The sequence below is a fragment of the Euphorbia lathyris genome, chromosome 3, assembly GCF_963576675.1.
Source record: "Euphorbia lathyris chromosome 3, ddEupLath1.1, whole genome shotgun sequence".
Taxonomy (NCBI): Eukaryota; Viridiplantae; Streptophyta; class Magnoliopsida; order Malpighiales; family Euphorbiaceae; genus Euphorbia; species Euphorbia lathyris.
The window spans coordinates 78,125,032-78,143,352 of NC_088912.1; the positions used below are offsets into that span (position 1 = coordinate 78,125,032).

At 35.8% G+C, this 18,321-nt stretch overlaps 1 protein-coding gene across 1 annotated transcript; it reads left to right on the plus strand.

Moving 5' to 3' along the window:
- The first annotated feature begins 15,961 nt into the window (after nt 1-15,961).
- LOC136223751 (uncharacterized) lies at nt 15,962-18,321 on the plus strand. The gene is made up of 7 exons (XM_066011900.1): nt 15,962-16,148; nt 16,226-16,347; nt 16,542-16,643; nt 17,185-17,247; nt 17,502-17,574; nt 17,669-17,900; nt 18,074-18,321. Exons 1-7 carry the CDS (start codon nt 16,146-16,148, stop codon nt 18,220-18,222), a joined length of 744 nt encoding a protein of 247 aa, XP_065867972.1. The 5' UTR covers nt 15,962-16,145; the 3' UTR covers nt 18,223-18,321.

Here is an 18,321-nt window from a genome sequence, read left to right on the forward strand (position 1 = left end):
TATTCTATCCTATCCTTGATTAAGCCCAATTCTTAATAAGGAAGTTTGACGTAACATTTTGACTCCTAAACTATAGCGTGAAAATCAAATTTCTTACTATACATCCAAATCCATGCCCACTTGTTAATTTTTATAATCAAAATTAAAAAACAACAGAACCTTTTTTTTTTTCGTTTTTAATGTTAATGGCGAACTGTTGTTTCTTTTGCAAAAACTGAAAATTGGGTTTTGGATTAATATTTAATGAAAATTGAATAATTAAAGGGGTTTGATTGTCAATCCCTATGGAATAGAGGGCTAATTGATTTTGACATTATAGTTTAGGCTCAAATTGGCTTTATGTTTTTACAATAAAATTTATTTTAATTTAAAAATTTTAGAATGAATGAAAATATATATAAGGGTAAAGTTCAAATAAATCCTCAGTGGTTTCATTAATTTTCAGATAAAGGACTGTGGTTTACTTTTTATTAAAACGAGGATTGAGTTTTCAATTTTATCAAAATAAGGACTTTTTCGATTGATTTTATTAAAATCACATTTGACGACTTTTAAAATGACATATTTTAAGAATTATTATTATTCTAAGCAACTTTGATTCTTAATTTTTATTTAATTTGAGATTGTTTAGATGATGTTTGGTAAAGAGAGAGAAAGTTGCAAAAAAATATGATTATCGAAAATGTAGTTCCACATAAAATATGACATTGAACAATTTTAATTCTTAAATTTTTTTATTTTCAGGTCGTTAAAAATGGTTTTAATATCATTAATCTAAATTTGAAACTTCAATCATTGTTTTGACAAAAAGTAAATCACAATCATTTTCCAATGGTCTAATAATGAGTTTAGCTGCTAAGATCAAACTTTTTATCTACTTATTAAAAGGATCAAACTTTTTACAGTGTTCCCTATAAAGTCAATAAGTTGATTTATATGACCTTATATTTGTTAATCTTATACATTCTTACTGCTTGAGATTATGTCAATTTCGTTCTCTTCATCATTTTGCTAAAATACTTCAAGTGGCCATTAAATTCTTTGGCGCATGTGAACTAGAAATTTTAAGGAAGATCATTAGGCTGGACAATTTTAAATTCTTAGCTGCAACTTATAAAAACGAAGAAGTTTTAACATGCATGAGGTAAAAAAAAAAAAAAAAACTACCCAACTCTAATAAATCTTATTTTACAAAATTGCCTAAAATCACATACTCTAACTGTAATACTATAGCAATACTAAAATCAGACCCATATTTAGATTCGTGACTCATCAACTATTAAAAACACCCACCCTTCCCTGTCATTATTATAATTTTGGACCATATATATATAGGATTTTAGTGGTCGAGACTCTTATAGTATCATATTTAGGTGTTTTTTTTCTTATGAAATCATATTTAGGTGGTTTGAGATAGGTTTCTACTCACTTTACGATTTTTTTTTTAATAATTATTTGCATCACTTCAAAAACAGAATCCCAATAAAAATGCTTTGAGATAGGGTTTTCATAGCCTTTTACATAAAAAAAATCCCATTAATTATAAAAATTATAATTAAATCAAATTACAAAAATTAATTTTAAATATGTTGTATATCCTAATTTATAATATTACAAATAAAGTATAGTTGTATATCCTAATTTATAAATTTTCGACCACAGATCATAAATTCTAATCATAAAAAATATATTATATACTCTTAATTTCTAAATCACATTCCTTAATTTGAATTAGGTATTTCCATGTAAATTTTCTTTTTTCTTAACATATATTGATTGTATGTTTGTAATGACCTCAACTCGCCCTTATTTGTAACATTTTAATAATTAGTTGCATCGGTTGACATTTCTCATATTTCATACCTCATGGAACACGTATCACTCCAGTTGGTGATCCCGTCACGAGGTATATTCGATCAAATATTTACCGTTGGTGTCCCAAACCATTTTTCGTTTCGTTTTTTTTGGTACATTCTAGATAGGGTCTTATATCCATCTAATGATTTCTTGATATCCCGAGGAATATGTGGGACTTTCGGTGGCAAATCTCGTCATGGGGTGTTTCCAACCAAAATTTCAAAGACGTACCATTACCGCTCGAGACCATTTTTTCGCTTGTTTTTTTTTCTTCTTCAGATGACCTAGTCGAGAAGTGAGATCGAACCCGTGATGTACCGGTACCATAAGAATTACGTGAGAATCCTAGTTACTGGTCTTATCCTGGGGTTTGTTCTGTTAAATTTTTAAAGGGGTACTACCAGGCCTAATACCATTTTTTTACTCATGTTTTTATGCTTAGTACAACCTAGGTTTGCTTTGAGAATGACTATGATAAAAATAAGAGTCTCGTAATTTACCGCTCCCTATTGGACAAATTTCCCTTTTCAAATAAATTTCTCAAAATCTCTTATTCTCTCTTTCATAATCTCTCAACTCTGTAATCTCTCTCAAAATCACATGTAAGGACGAAAATCATGTCGGGAATGAGATCGAATAAAGGAAAAGGACCGATTACTAGCATGGTACGTTCTTTTTTCAAATTTTTGCTTCAAAAACACAAAAAGGTCTCCCAAATGGAAAACGGAAGTTAAAATCGCGATGTCCAGAAAGCAGGCGGACATGATTTCCGCTTGCCCTTTGGTGAATGGAATTTGGCCAGATAGTTTAGGATTTTATTATGAATATTTTAGATTTTATTATGCACAGATTATAGATTTTAAGTTTTATGGATTTTTTCTTTATGAATTATAATGTGAATTTAAGTATGTTAAATATGTAATTATTAGAATCCTATTTAGTTCGATCCCAATCAAGATATAAATAAAAACGATGATAATAACAATCAAAAGATCAATAAAAATAAATACAATGACAGTCATAATATTACTAAAATCACTCGATGCATCGAATCTATCCCACTGTGCTCTCCTAGGAGCAGTCTCATCCTGCAACGTTGTGATTACAAAATCTTGACCAATGAGCCAATATAAGAGGTACCGAAAAATTAGATAAATCGAGCCGAATATAGTATTGGTACGTATCATCTAAATGAGCAATGATAATCTCCCACTTCTGGTCATGTAGTAGTTGGGGGTGCATACAACAGTAGCACAATACCACATAACATTAAACTCATTCCACTCCTGTACCCGAAGAAAAATACAGCAGCATTATATAACGTAGAAATCGGATACAAGTCATCCCAAACAAGCATCCAATGTGAAATTGTACAAGACGTGCCATCCCACCTAATTCGTTGGACCATCGAATCAATATCGTCAAAGTAAATTGGCTCATATAGTGTATGGTTAGCAAGAATTTCATTTGCAATGCACGCTCTTACTGACCGCCAACTATTTTGGTCGCTACATAACACAGAACCCGTAGTTACCATCACCTACCAGATCGAGATATCCTTCAACAAACGGTTTAACTATTCCCATGATTTTATCGCCATGGTAATATTCTGAAATATCAGTTTGAGTATTGTAAATTGATTTTATAAAAGATAAAATAAAATAAAATAGAGTCTTAATCAGAAAACTACAACACCAACCTCTTCCCATTTCTCTCTCATTTATCAAAGAGTTAGTTCTATCATGGAAGGAAAAACACATTCATTTTCAAGGGAAGTGAAAACACCCTCCTATCAAAATGAATCTAGCATATATATATATATATATATATAGAAATAAGGTGCAAAAAAAAATACTCAACAGCGAAGAACAATTTTATCAGTCATTACTATTTAAATACATATACTGATTTGTTAGATTCTTATTCCTTCTCTTATTGGGATGGTTAAATACGTCCTATTAGGATTAGGATTACTTTCATTCCATGTTATTCCTTAGGTTTATATTATCCTTCTACCTAGATGAAAATTCAAACCCAACAAGATTGAGACTACAGAAATTCTCCAAAACATGATAGGTCTTAAATTAGAAATAAAATTTCATTGAAAACGATAATTATTACAATATAAAAACTCAAACTATAATCACAATTTACAGACAATAATCTGCATTTGACGGAGGATTTCAAATTGATAGGGGAAATATAAAATTGAGCTGCCAAACCCCTAGATCCATTAAAGATTAAACCAAACCCATTCAAAATTTAAGAAATTATCTCACCTAAACAGAAGAACAATCCCAAGCTTGTGGACGCAGCTTCTTCTGTCCAACAAACAGTCCTGCCAAGCAAAACAAGGTAAATAATGAACTGAGAAAGGAAAAAATAAAATCCAAATGCCAAATTAAGAAAAACTCATGCAAAAAAAAACGAATAAACGGCAGAAGAGGGCCCAAAGTCAGACCAAGTCATGAGATGGGAAAGGATTGAAATACACCAAAATCGAACTGAAATCTAGGTCTAATACTCACAACTCTCACAGTCAGAACAATGAAATCGAGCTGAAAAAACAACAAGAGGAGCAACGAAATCGAGCTGAAAAACTCAATATCCATATAAATCAAGTTCACTATGAACAAAACTTAAAAAATGGTACAGTTAAGAAAACCTGTTCAAAATTAAAGCAAACAAATTCAAAATTAAAAGTTAACTCACCCAAATGAAGTACACTTCGGTCCAGCTGCCTTCCAAAATTGAATTCGTGTGAGAGAGTTCGAACCATATCGTTCAAAAATATTTCCCGCTAATCCAAAATATTTTCATTATTTCCTTTTCAAATTTTTTAAGAGGGTAAATAGAGCATTCGGTAAGTTGGTGAGGGGTAAAATGACCAATTTGGACAAGCTAAGGGGGTGAAAAATACCACTTTTATGGAATTAAGGGAGTAAATAGGACATTCGATGAGTTGGAGGGATAAAATGATCAATTTGAACAACTTAAAAGGGTTAGAGGAACATTAGGCTTAATATAAAAATAGTTTATTTTCGTCAAAGACCACTAATATAATCATATGCAAAGTTGTAAGAAATTTAATGTACTTTTTTTTTGTAGGAAAAGGAAAGGAAAAACAAACAAACAAAAAAACCTAACTCGGGATCAGTCTAGGAAGGCTGACCCCAACCATATCCTCAAGGAGAGTAGACAACAGAAAAGAAGGAGGAACAGAAAGGGTAGAAACACCTAACATCTCCCATGCCCAGCAGCTGCCAAGCGATCCGCCACGCGGTTTTGTTCACTATAAATATGGGAGAAATTAAGAGCCTCAAAGGCAGGACGAGGCCTCAAAATAGCTTTGATAAGATTCTGGCTCTTAAGACAAACAGTCTGGCTATCAGAAATCCTGTTGATTGCCTCCAAATTATCAGACTCCACCGATAGCCTTTTAACACCCATGCGAATGACAAGTTTAATACCCGACAGAATACCCCAGAGCTCCGCAGAAAAGGAAGAGCCCATCCTCAAGTTATGGTTAAACCCAGCCAGCCAAGCGCCACCAGCATCCTGAAGAACTCCTCCAGCAGCAATTCTGCCATTGCTAAGGCAGGAGCCATCCATATTCAACTTGACAACCTCTTCTCTAGGCTTACTCCAACCAACTAAATGGACCACTTTATCCGGGAAAGGTCGAACAAGGGGCTCTCCTTTAAAGCTTTTTGTAATAATAGAGAGCTTTTTCGAGAAGTAATCAAGTAAGTCAGGAATAAGGACAGTCTTCTCAGCAAATAACTCTTCATTCCTCCATTTCAAAATTTGGTGACAGATAATAGCGAAGAAAATGTCACCGTGCTCCATATTGGCCAACAGCTTCCCATTGGCTCCTTCAGAGAACCAGTCAACTTCAGAATGAGCCATGAAAGAAGGAAGGGTGTGGTGAGGGAGAATCCCCTCCCAAATCCTTTTACTATTCGGGCAATCCCTCAAAGCATGGCACAAGGTTTCCATATGGCTACTGCATCTACTACAGGTTCCAGACTCAGCCAAGTGCCTTCTGTGCCTATCCGCATTCGTGAGCAGCCTATCCTTGACTCCCAGCCACATGAAACTTCTAATGCGATAAGGGATTTTGAGGGTCCAAATGGACTTCCAAATCTCCAAAGGAGGATCAGCCCTATTAGGGGTAAAAGCTTCATAGGCCGATTTACAAGAATAAGTGCCATTCTTAGTCAAGGCCCAGCAGTGTCTGCCCTTATCCTCCTCTTGATTACTAATCTTCACTCCTCTAATGTTAAGGAGGGTCTCCAGGGTAAAGAAAGAGTCGAACTTAGACCAGATCCAGTCTCCCTCCGAGTCCACCACATCAGCAACCTTCTAGGATCGGATATCACTGGGCGGAGGGGCGCTACAAACGTCAATCAGCGGTTTATCACCAATCCAGGTGTCATGCCAAAAACTAATGGATTTACCATTACCCACCTCCAGGCCAATCCCCGTACAAAACTCAGCAAACACAGCGCTAAGCCATTTCCAGAGGAAGGAACAGCTGACAACCCTCTCCTTCGGGCCACCGAAAATTCTATCTTTCCGATACTTGCCGCACAGAAGATGAACCCAAAGAGAGGAGGGGCATTGCCACATTCTCCAAAGAAGCTTCATTATACCAAGACCCCCCCTGCTCTTAGGCTGGCAGGCTTCCTTCTAAGAGACCAGGTGAACCTTTCTCCCATCTCCAGACTCTCCCCACAGGAAACGCCGATTAATCTTATCAAGGTCATTAAGAACAGGCTCAGGGAGCCTATAGACTTGCATGATGTGGTTCGGAGCAGCGCAGTTGACAGATTGGATTAAAGTAAGGCGACTTGTAAGGGAAAGAGAATTAGCTTTCCAGCTAGCACACAAACCGTTAGTTTTGTCCAAAATGTCTTTAAAGGAGGCTTTGGAGACCCTGTCACTGTGAAGAGGGACCCCAAGATACTTCCCCAACGAGTGAGTCAGGGGGATGCCAGAGAGCTCACTCAATCTTCTGCACAAGCTGTTGTCCATGTTCTTAAAACAAAGCATACGGGACTTTTGGATGTTAATCTTCTGGCCATAAGCATCACAAAAGCAGTTGAGGATATCCATCACCACCTTAATTTGCTCCTCATTACCCTCCATGAAAAGCATGACATCATCAACAAAGAACAAATGGGTAATAGGGGGGCAATGTCTGTTGATGGAAACAGGGTGGAGAGTCCCCTTGCTCACCGCCTCTTGGATCAGGTGAGACATTCTTTCCATGGAAATAACAAAAAGGAAGGGGCTCATAGGATCCCATTGATGAATTCCCCTAGAGGGAGAGAACTCATCAGACATGTCCCCATTGATCATAACCTGGAACACGGGAGAGGAGATGCACTTCTCAATCAAATTCCTCCAGTTTTCCGGGATACCAGCTTTGACTAAACTATCCAGAAGAAAGCTCCAGTTCAGTCTATCATAGGCTTTCTCCAGATCCAATTTGAGAGCCACGATCCATTTCTTGCCTTTCTTAATCTTCATAGAATGGACAACCTCTTAGGTAATAACAACGTTATCCATCATTTGTCTACCAGGAATAAAGCTCCCTTGATTCTGGCTGATTATATCCGGAAGGATCTTCCGGATTCTATTAGCCACAATCTTAGTAATAACTTTATACAAAACATTACAAAGACTGATGGGTCTCATCTGAAGAAAGGAAGAAGGCTTATCAACCTTAGGAATCAGAACGAGGAGGGTTTTATTAACCAACCTGATGTCGTTAGAACCACCAAAAACACCTAACACAAAGTTGTATATGCCCTCTTTCAACGTGTCCCAGTGTTTATGATAGAAACTAGCGGGGATACCATCAATCCCAGGAGCCTTAGTGGAACCGATGCTGGAGAAGGCCAGATTAATTTCTTTAAAGTCAATAGGATGGAAAGCATCCTTAATAGCATCCTCCCCCAACCGAGGAAAGGAAGTACCAGAGTGGGCACTCTCCAAGTCCACCGCTTCCTCTCTGAACAGGTCCTTGTAGAACTCAAGGGCAAGGCGCCGAATGTCTTCCTCCTAGAAAATCCACTCACCATTGGCGTCTTTGATAGCATCGATCCTATTCCTCTATCTCCTAATGATCGTTGAGAGGTGGAAAAACCTGGTGTTCTGGTCCCCGTCTTGAATCCAAGCCTTCCTAGATTTCTGGAACCACAGAAGCTCTTCCTGTCTAAGCACTGCTTCCAACTCGTTCTGGAGAGATCTTAGGTGACCATTCAGGCTATGGTCGAAGCAGACCTCCAAGCAACGTTGAACACCTTCCATCCTTCTCAAAAGTTTGTTTTTCCTCCTGATAATATGGCCAAAGATGTTTTTATTCCATCCAGCCACATTCCTCCTGAATTCCTCAGCAGCGAGGAGGACATCAGAGTGAGGATGCCAATTGTTTTTAACAAAATTCTTAAACTTGGGGTGAGAATCCCAAGCCACAAGATACCTAAAAGGTATGTTACCTTTCAGCCGGTTACCTTTGACCAACTTAATGAGGATAGGGCAATGGTCAGAATGACGGAAAGGGAGAATAAGCACATTGACCTCAGGAAACCTACAGATCGCAGCAACATTAGCGTACACCTTATCCAACCTAACAAACACACTAGTCCTTTTCCAGGTAAACTTGTGACCGCAGCTCCCAGGTCCGAAGGCCCGTAAAGATCCATACTATGCTTGTGATTTAGACATCGGTTCACATAATGATTACCCCATCCTCTCTGATCACTCAAAAGGGCTACATCATTAAAATCCCCGGCCACCAACCAAGCATGTTAGAGCTAATAGAATGAAGGATCTCCCACAGCCTTCTATGGTTAGTCAAAACAGGATCGGCATAAGCAAAGGTAACAAAGAAAGGTTTATTACCAGGGTAGAACACCTCACTATGGATGAATTGACTGTCCATACTAACAATATCAATATTGACTTGACTTGGCTTCTAAAAGAGCCAAATCCCCCCTGCCCGACCAGTAGCCTCCGATCTGACACAATTCCAATTCTTAAACTTTCTAACCACCTCATCTGCTTTGGCTCCACTGACCTTGGTCTCCAGAAGAACAAAGCAGGAAGGGTTAAATTGTTTAATGAGATCATTAACGTGAATGCGGGTTGCCTTGCTCGTCGCACCTCTAACATTCCAAACAAAGAAGTCCATCAGAAAGGAAGACTACTGACACAAGCCCATACCCTAGACCAAGTATTTATTCGGGGCTCCGGAGAGCCTAGAGGAGGTACCAGAAGGTCCCCTTTTATCCCAAGAGTCCAACCCATTAAGGTTCTTTTTAGGTTTCACTTTGGGTTTCTTCATGTTTAACTTACTCAATCATATAGCTTTTCCAATAGGAGCATCAACAAGAGGATTCAGAATACTAACCTCACTACTCAACCCCTTCCCTGCTGAGAGGAGAGATCGGGATCTCCCTTTGGCTTTGGCATTAGCATTAGAGACAAAGAGAGGATTAATAGAGTTACCCAGACTAAAGGCAGGCTCGGTCGATTCCAGACTAGGCATGCTTAAATCAATCTGCTTATAGGAAGGATCCGAGTCCTGATCTTCCTCCATAGACAAAACATCGAACCTTGACCCCGAGCCAAAAGCTGAGTCCCCTCCAGCCTCACTCCCCTTCTTGATATCCAGGGGTCTGACCTTGATCTCATGAGCAATCTGGGAAGTAGTCATCTTTCTACTGATATCCCACGAATGACTTGAATTAACATTAGCACGTGGCTTCCTTCTCACTGACCTCTTGGCAAGCATCCAAGGGCCGAAACTCCTATCTTCCCCCTGACTCTTCGCAGGTCCGCCTATGATAGGTTGCACCATCTCCTCCACCTCCTTCCTCTTCTTAGGACATCCATCAGAGGTATGGTCAAACATACCACATTCATAGCAGATATTGTGTATACCTTCATATTCAATATGAAAGACCTTACTCTGAATATAAAATTGAGAAAGAAGAGGCTTAGCGAGATCAATATCAATACAGACCCTGGAAAACTTGCCTCTTACTGCCCCAATGGTAGTCTTATCAACATGGTGGACTTTCCCAACAAGGCTACCAATCTTATTCAGGAATCTATCACTGTAGTATTGATAAGTGCATAATTCGACAGTAAATAACCCCGCTTTTGTGCTTTATAATTGTCATGTTTTGTTATTTTTACGGGTTTTATTGTTTGTTTTTGGTATTTTCACCTCTACAGGCCAATGATGACAAAAGGGAGATGAATTGGGCTTAATTTGGGCCGAGCTGGTGTCGGGTCGTGATCCGAAGCTGATTGGGCAAAAATTGGTCTGAGTCGGAGTTAGTCTTGCACAAGACTAAGGCAGTTACGGGCTGACAGTTTCCTGGTTCGAATAGGACTGCTTTCCTGATCCAAATTGGACGATTTGAGAACAAGACTTTCAGCTAAAGCACGAATTTGTAGGAGACAAATGAGGAGGCAATCAATTTCAAATTTGAAGAAGGATTCTTAAGCTATTTTGAAGGGATTTAGTTCCTTACATTTAGGAATCGTGATAGATTTAAGAACGGCAGATTTTCCAAGTCCAGGACATCAGAGTTTTACATTTTATTTCTTTCCAGCAGAAAAACACATACTTTCCATGGCTATTGATAGCTAATTTCTTTATTTCGGTTAAGGGTTAATTCAAGGGATTTTTCTCCGTTATCGTGAGATCGTTGTATTTCATTTTTCTCAATTTATTAAGCCGTTTATTTGTTCATCGTGTTTAGAGAATTATTCTCAATTGATTGTTTGTTCTATGAATGATAACTGCAGGTTGTTTGTAGAATTGAACAATCATATGGCTGATTTGGTTTATTAGAGTTTCACCTAAGATAGCCAAACAAAGTAGCTATTGACTATTTAAATCAAGCTAGATTCGTATTTGGAAGAACGGACTCGAGTCGGACAAACTTGAGTTTGCCTTCCACGTGACATTAATACGAATCTAGTTGGGTTTATCTGAGTCAAATGAACAGATAAGTTAGTCCAAAATCGCCGACGCTGAGAGACGATTAACTAAGATCAGGTTCTTCTAATTCTTAAAGCTGTCAATAAATTAAATCTTAGGCGCCGAGATAGGATTGTTTATTGATTAGGAACAAGTTATTTGCCGTGCTTAACTAGTTCACTATTAAGGAAGAACACGCCAAACTGACCCGGTGAATACATGAGAATACAATTTTATCTGTCAATGATCGTTAACGTATGAATTATCCTGTGATTCCCCTTAACCGAATTCATCCAAATATTATTCACAAACCTTCTTTAATTTCTGTTTTGTTCTTGTTATGATTTTTGACTTGTTACATTTAAATTTAACAAGCTTCACAATTCCAAACCCCCCATTTAATTATTTCGTTAGGTCGTAAGAGATTTGAGTCAATATTATTCCCTTGGGTTCGACCTCTACTTGCTCTATTACAATTTATTCGTTTAGGGAAAGTTGGGATTATTTTTGGTGGATTCGGCACCCATCAAGTATTCAAGAGGTAGGCCTCGGAACCTAACCCAAGTAAGGATCCTATTAATAGAGCAATAATGGGGATCGAAATTTGGGACCCAAGGTCTCAGTGCCAAAACATGATTGGAAATAATATACGGTCCACCATTAACAACAACATTGAAATCCTCGGCCCTTGTAAATTTGATGACATAATAGTCATTTTCAAGGTCTGTGATGGTAACCTTTCCTTCCTTTGCCCATTGAGCCTGGATCCTCTGGGCAAAGTAATTGAAACTAATCCTTTTCCCCAGCACAGTGACAATTAATGCCAATTTCCACTTAGATCTCAGGACACGCTTGTCTTCCGAAGAAAGACGGATCCTATGACACAGTGGGTTCACAGGCTCTCCATCCTCAGTATCGGAGTCAGATAGAAAATCCTCAGACCCATTCTCGATAGTATCCTCCTCCATCATGGGTTCCCCCTCAACCACCCCTAACACCTTATCCCTCCAGGAGGAGACTCCCCCATCCTTCTGATAACCTTGGTCATGCTGGCCCTGGATAACATTAGTGCCTAGGGACAAAGCCCCCTCCAGGAGGATTTCCCGCGGAATGCATCGTCTGTGCAGGAAGCCCGACCTGTTTACACTTTAAAAACCTTTTGTTTACACTTGCTAAACTAACCTATTAAATATGTCAAACTTTTGATTATCATATTTGAGTAACTTCGTATAATTAAAATTACAGCAATATTTGAGTAACTCCATATAATTAAAGTTTTGATTAGGGGTATTTTTACACCTTAACCCTACTAACTCTCAATCCTCATCATTTCGATCTCTCAATCATGCAACACTAACTCTTATAATAGGTTAAAAGGTATGGGAAGAGAAAAAATTACCTCACAAATAGATAAAGATGCATTTTTAGAATTTAGGTTTAATTTTACTCTATAGTTATTTTTATTTAATTCAATTTATCTCTCAATAAAATAAAATTATAAAAAGAAAACATAAATAATAAAAATCAGGGGCAAAATTACGCCATTTTTCAGTAACCCGTCCAACAACTTCGACAATGAAAATGGACCCGAAAGGGCAAGGTATCAGACATCTATTATTTTTTTCAGAAAGTTCGGGATGTTAGCTTTTCGGAATGTAAAAAACGGAGCAAAACAGAGCTAAAACGAAGCCGGTAGAATTTTTCAAAGAGAAGCAGTGCTGAAAAACGAGTTTGAATATGTCTACCTATTTGAGGAACGTATTTCACAGCATTACCTCCATTTTTCCAACTCCCAACTCAGTCATTTTCTTTCTTCAACTTATGGGAAGGTAATGAGATCATGGGTGAAAAGTTTAAGGGCCACTACCATGAGATTTGTTACTCAAAATCCTATAAATAGAGCTCAACTCTTTCATTCCAATCCCTACTCAAAATCAATAAAAAAAAAACACATAACAACTCAATTTGTCTCTCAAATTCCTTGCCAAAATCGGCCTTTTTTTTATCAATCCTTAGATTCGTAGAAATCGTTCTTTAGCATCTAATTAGTCTAAACAAGGTCTCAATTCCCAGAATTAGTTCTTTAATCTAAAGTTCCTCAGAAAAGCTTCCAATTTTCAGAAACTTCAAATCCGAAATTCTATTAGTGTAACCAATCAATTCTCAAATCGTTTTTTTGTAATCTTTTAGTTAAGTCAGTAAAATCATTATCCAATCATCGGTTCAAGCTCTCTTAGTCTAAATCAAATTTCACCATTGTTATATTCTTCAAAGCTTCAAGCATTTTTCGTGAAACTAAGATCACCGAAACCCCGAGTCATTTTTAGTTTACACGCCTATTCCAAATCATGTTTAGAAACTTTTTATTGATCTCAATCAATTAAAAGACCCAGAAACAAGCTTTTGAGTTTTTCATCATTGAAAAATTCATCAAACAACTTTTCTGGTAAGCCGTTTTTCAAATTTTATTTAGAGTTCGTTAGCTGATCATTTTAGCCCAAATTAATTTTAATCTCTTTATTGACATCAATTCTTCAATTCTCAATTTTTATTTCGTAAAAAACGACCCCTTATAGCCTTCTTAATCGTCCTTAAAACACCTTCCACGAAACAGAATCAAGCTTTTGGTTTTTCAACCATCAAACAATTATTTTGTCATCCTATTTTCAATAATTTATTTCGACTCATTTACTCGATCTTTTCTCGAAATTCCAGTTCTAAACTCTTCCATTGCACACTAACTTTGAATACTAGCATTCGTTTCACTATAATCCGACCTCTACAGCTCCTAAAATTGAACCAAAAAGTTTCAAGAAATCACTGTTTTGTTCCACAAAGTGTTGCTGATTTATTAGCTTGGTGGTAAATTTCTGCCTAAGTTCCTGAACTCTCCGAACTGCTCTGAATTCACCTAGAATTACCCGGACAATGCAACAGCCCCCGAGACGATTTTCCGGAGTTCCAGTCCTTAATTTCGCGCATCCCAACGACATCAAAGAGATCGGTTTAATTTTATTTCATCCCGTACATATTTGTTTTTTATGGCTTATATACATTTCTAGCTTTAAAGTTATTATTTTTTTAAGTTGTAATTTTCATTATTTATTATTATTTGTAATACAAAAAAGATTGAAAAATATTTACAAAATCAATAAAAATATAAAAGGAAAAATGAAAAATATCATATCTTTTGTCGTTTTATTACTTTAGTTTTGGTACTTATATTAAAAAATTGTTTTTCCGACCGACCTGTCAAGTAACGTCGGGGGCCAAGACCGTTGTTTTTATTTTCAGTCCTTGTAACGGTCGCCGATCGCTTTTCGTTTAGAATTCAAGTAATTTAGACGCATTTTATTTATTTATTTTATTCAATTACCATTTTACCCTTTGAGAATTAGCTTCTCTGGCACGTCCGTATTATTTTTACAATTTTTAATCCTCGCAAACGCGTATCAAGGTTGAAAATTGAGATATTTCGAAAATATCACCAACAGGATTAAAGTGAAAAATTGGGTTAAGACTAAACTTGTAACCCTTGAAAAATTGGAGGGAAAAGAAAGACGGTAAAAAGAACTCTGAAGATTTTACATCAAAATAATTGTTAGTAATCTAATAAAAAAACAACAAATTGCAATTAATACTAACTTAATTGCAATTAGCATTAAATTAATTTTAAAAAAACAGCAATTACAACTAATCCAAAATAAATTGCAATGAATTCAAAATTAATTAAAAAAACAACAAATCACAATGAATACAGAATTAATTAAAAACGGTAAATGACAAATTGTCATTAATATTAAATTAATTGTAAATTTCAAAATTTGATCGAAACATCTAAAACACCACAACTTGTTTGATATTACAAACCGTAACTGCATTAGGTAGAGATTGAAATCATCTTAATACTATTATCAGTTGACATTGATATAATTTAAATGGTTACATTAATTGTAAGAAGCTAAAATTTTATTGTCATTCATGCTTTTTTATATCTCTAAGGATGTAATTATTATTTGGATATTACTAATATCTGTTATAATTTAATATTACTAAACTTAAAATAAATTAATGTTTTATAATATCATCGTCTCTCAATTTAATCCTCTTAATAACAAATGTTAAAGAACTTTTATTTTTTATTTTGGAAAAAATCAACTACCCCTTAAAAAAAACAAAAAATTTCAAATATTTATATACTTTAAAAACCTTTTGTTTACACTTGCTAAATTAACCTATTAAATATGTCAAAATTTTGATTATCATATTTGAGAAACTTCGTATAATTAAAATTACAGCAATATTTGAGTAACTCCATATAATTAAAGTTTTGATTAGGGGTATTTTTACACCTTAACCCTACTAACTCTCAATCCTCACAATTTCGATCTCTCAATCATGCAACACTAACTTTTATAATAGGTTAAAAAGTATGGGAAGAGAAAAAATTACCTCACAAATAGATGAAGATGTATTTTTAGAATTTAGGTTTAATAAATTTTTATATTTAATTGTTACGGAATAACCAAGTTTAGGGAGTTGGTGAGACATTTTCAAAGTTCAATGAGCTAATATATTTTTATGGACAAGTTTAAGGAGATGGTGAGACACTTGCAAAATTCAAAAAACTAATCTACTACTCCCTCTATTTTAAAATAATTGTCACATTTGACCAAAGCACACATATTAAGGAAATTATTGATTTGCATTAAATTTATGCAACATGGACTTGAAATCATTTTTTGTGTTTCTCATTAAATTGAACTTCTCTCCATACATTGAAAACTTAAAATAGCAAAAATTGTAATTAATATTAAGCTCATTAATAGGGGTAAAATAGAAAAAAGTTGCATTGGAAATTAAACCTGACAAATAATATGAAATGAAAAAATTTGATCAAAAGTGACAATTATTTTGAAATGGAGGGAGTATTTTTAACAAGTTAAGAAAGCTCGTGATATATTATGTCTTAAAAAAAGTACTAAATATAAATACAATATTCACCAATCTAACCTTCCATGTTATTATAAAACCAATCCCCTATAAATTTAAGAGTACATATAAAAAAATTATATATTCTATTCCAACCTAGGTTAAACATGACATTTCAAATTTAAAGTATAAATTTACAATTATTTCTTTTCTCATATACAGGATTCATTTGAGGCGACAAAACAAAACCCTATCTTATCTCCCTTCATCTCCGCCGATTGAGCCGATTGAATCAGCAACAGTGCTCATCTTCTTCCTTGCTACTATTTCTTCATCTCCCCGCTGCTCATATATGGTACGTTTCTTTCTATCTCCATATAATCAGTACTATAAAACCAACCCTCTATAAATAATCCTTTGGTTTTCTTGAAGTCGAAATTAGGGATCCGACCGATGGAAGGAAGTGTGCAAAGAGGAACCAGTGCTTCCTCACAAGGAGGCTCCGAGCGTCACAGAGTCAAGCGTAAGAGAATCCAGAAGAAGCGTCCCTATAGGTAATGTTTCTAATTTATTTTTTGCAAATCAAATACCACTGTCTCATTATAGATGAAATCCCGATTCCTAACATTGTGGAAAATTTCTCATGTTTCGAATTTTAGCATTGACTTGGTTTCATAAATTAATGTTTCTTCTTATTCCTGTTTATCATTGATCTGTGCTTTTCATTTGGTTTCTTGTGCAATTGAAGGGCGCAAAGAGGTACTGATGCCTCTCAAGGAGACATGGGTGGAGGAGGCTCCAAGCTTCACCAAGTCAAGCGTAGGAGAGTCAAGAAGGAGCGTACCTCTAGGTAAAATTTATAATTTATAATCAACTGCTTGTTAGGGTTTCGAATTTTGGTCTCTCACAATATCTGTGATTGAACCAAGTAGTTGTCTGTTGTATTTGGCAAGTGTAATACCATGATTCGATAACAAACCAAATAATGATTGTTTGATAGATAATATTTGTATTGATTGATAACTATGTGAAAGATTTCTGCTAAAGGTTTTATGAAATTCATGTCTTGTAAATTTTTAGCATGGCTGGATGTTTTCTTTGACGTTGCCTTCCTTCTTTATTGCTCTGTTCCTTAAAGCCTGTCTCTAGGTAAAGTTTATACTTGTTAGGGTATGGATTCTTGGCGAATCAAATACCATAGTCTGGCAATAGATGAAATCCTGGTTAGTTTTAATATTGATTGACAACATTATGAAATATTACTGCAAAAGGTTTCATGAATTAATATCAACCTTGTCGTTTTTGACTTTTAGCATGTCTGGGATGTGGGGTTTTGGTGTTTTCCTCTTTATTAGTTTGTGCTTTTCATTTAGTTTGTTTTGCAATTGAAGGGTGCAAAGTGGAAGAGATACCTCCAAAGGAAAGAAGGACCAACACACCGAATGGATTGAGGGGTGAAGTTTTCTAACTTGCAATGAAAATTTTCACCCGATGCTGGATTTTGATTTCCAGTCTCCCTCATATGTTGTTTGATATATTATTATTATCTTGGGCATTAGCAATATTCACCTGTTTATGGGCTTTTGCATTCACAAGTGGTATAGAAAAAGAGGAATTATGACTTCACACGAGAAATATATTTCTTAGTTATTGTTCAGCTATTACTATGACTATAATACTAATTTTTAACATGATTTGTGCAAAACAGATTAAACAGAATCTACAAGTCTTTGGAACTTGAAATTGCAAAGGTAGCTTTGGAATTTTATGAAAAGAGTCAGGTTTGCATCTTATTCATGTCCATCTGCTGTTTTTTGCATATTTATTTTAACCACTTATGCTGCAGTATTTTCTAATTTTATGCTTGTTGGTTAGGGTGCCGAGTTTGAAATGGTAGAATTATTGTATGCAAAACGTTCTTATTTAATTCTCCCCGGATCTAAGGGATTTGAGAGTTGGGCTCATGTCAGCTTCACTGCTAAACCCAAGAATGCTGATGGTGGTGAAGTCCCTACAAAATACTTTTTTGGTGAACTGTTGAAAGATAAGGTTTCACGGGAATATAGCGCCACTTACTGTTCGACATTTGAGCCTAGTGATGATCCTAGTAATGCATGCAAATATTATCCTTTTTTTCTGCATTTTGATTTCAATATATAATTAGCATATTCATGAGACTGTTTGCATTGCATTCTAGTTAGTGGATTAGTTTAAATTCCATACTCTGAAGACTGACCCTTGTGGACTGTTGGAATGCTCAAGTTTTAACATTTCCTGCAGGATTCAGCCATGGTTGTATATTTTGCTCGCCCGGTGAGAAGAAATTTCATCCTGCCGATGGATATCTTGTTGGTCGTAAGCCATGTAAAGTAGTGGAATCTATATGCCATTATATGTCTATGTCTAGTTATCTGTCGGAACAAGATTAGTGTAATCCGTGACTGCTGACCTTGCATATTGGTTTTAACACCTTAACTCCTTGATTAGTTAAGAGTTGAAGACTTGTTTTATATTTATTAGTTTTAACA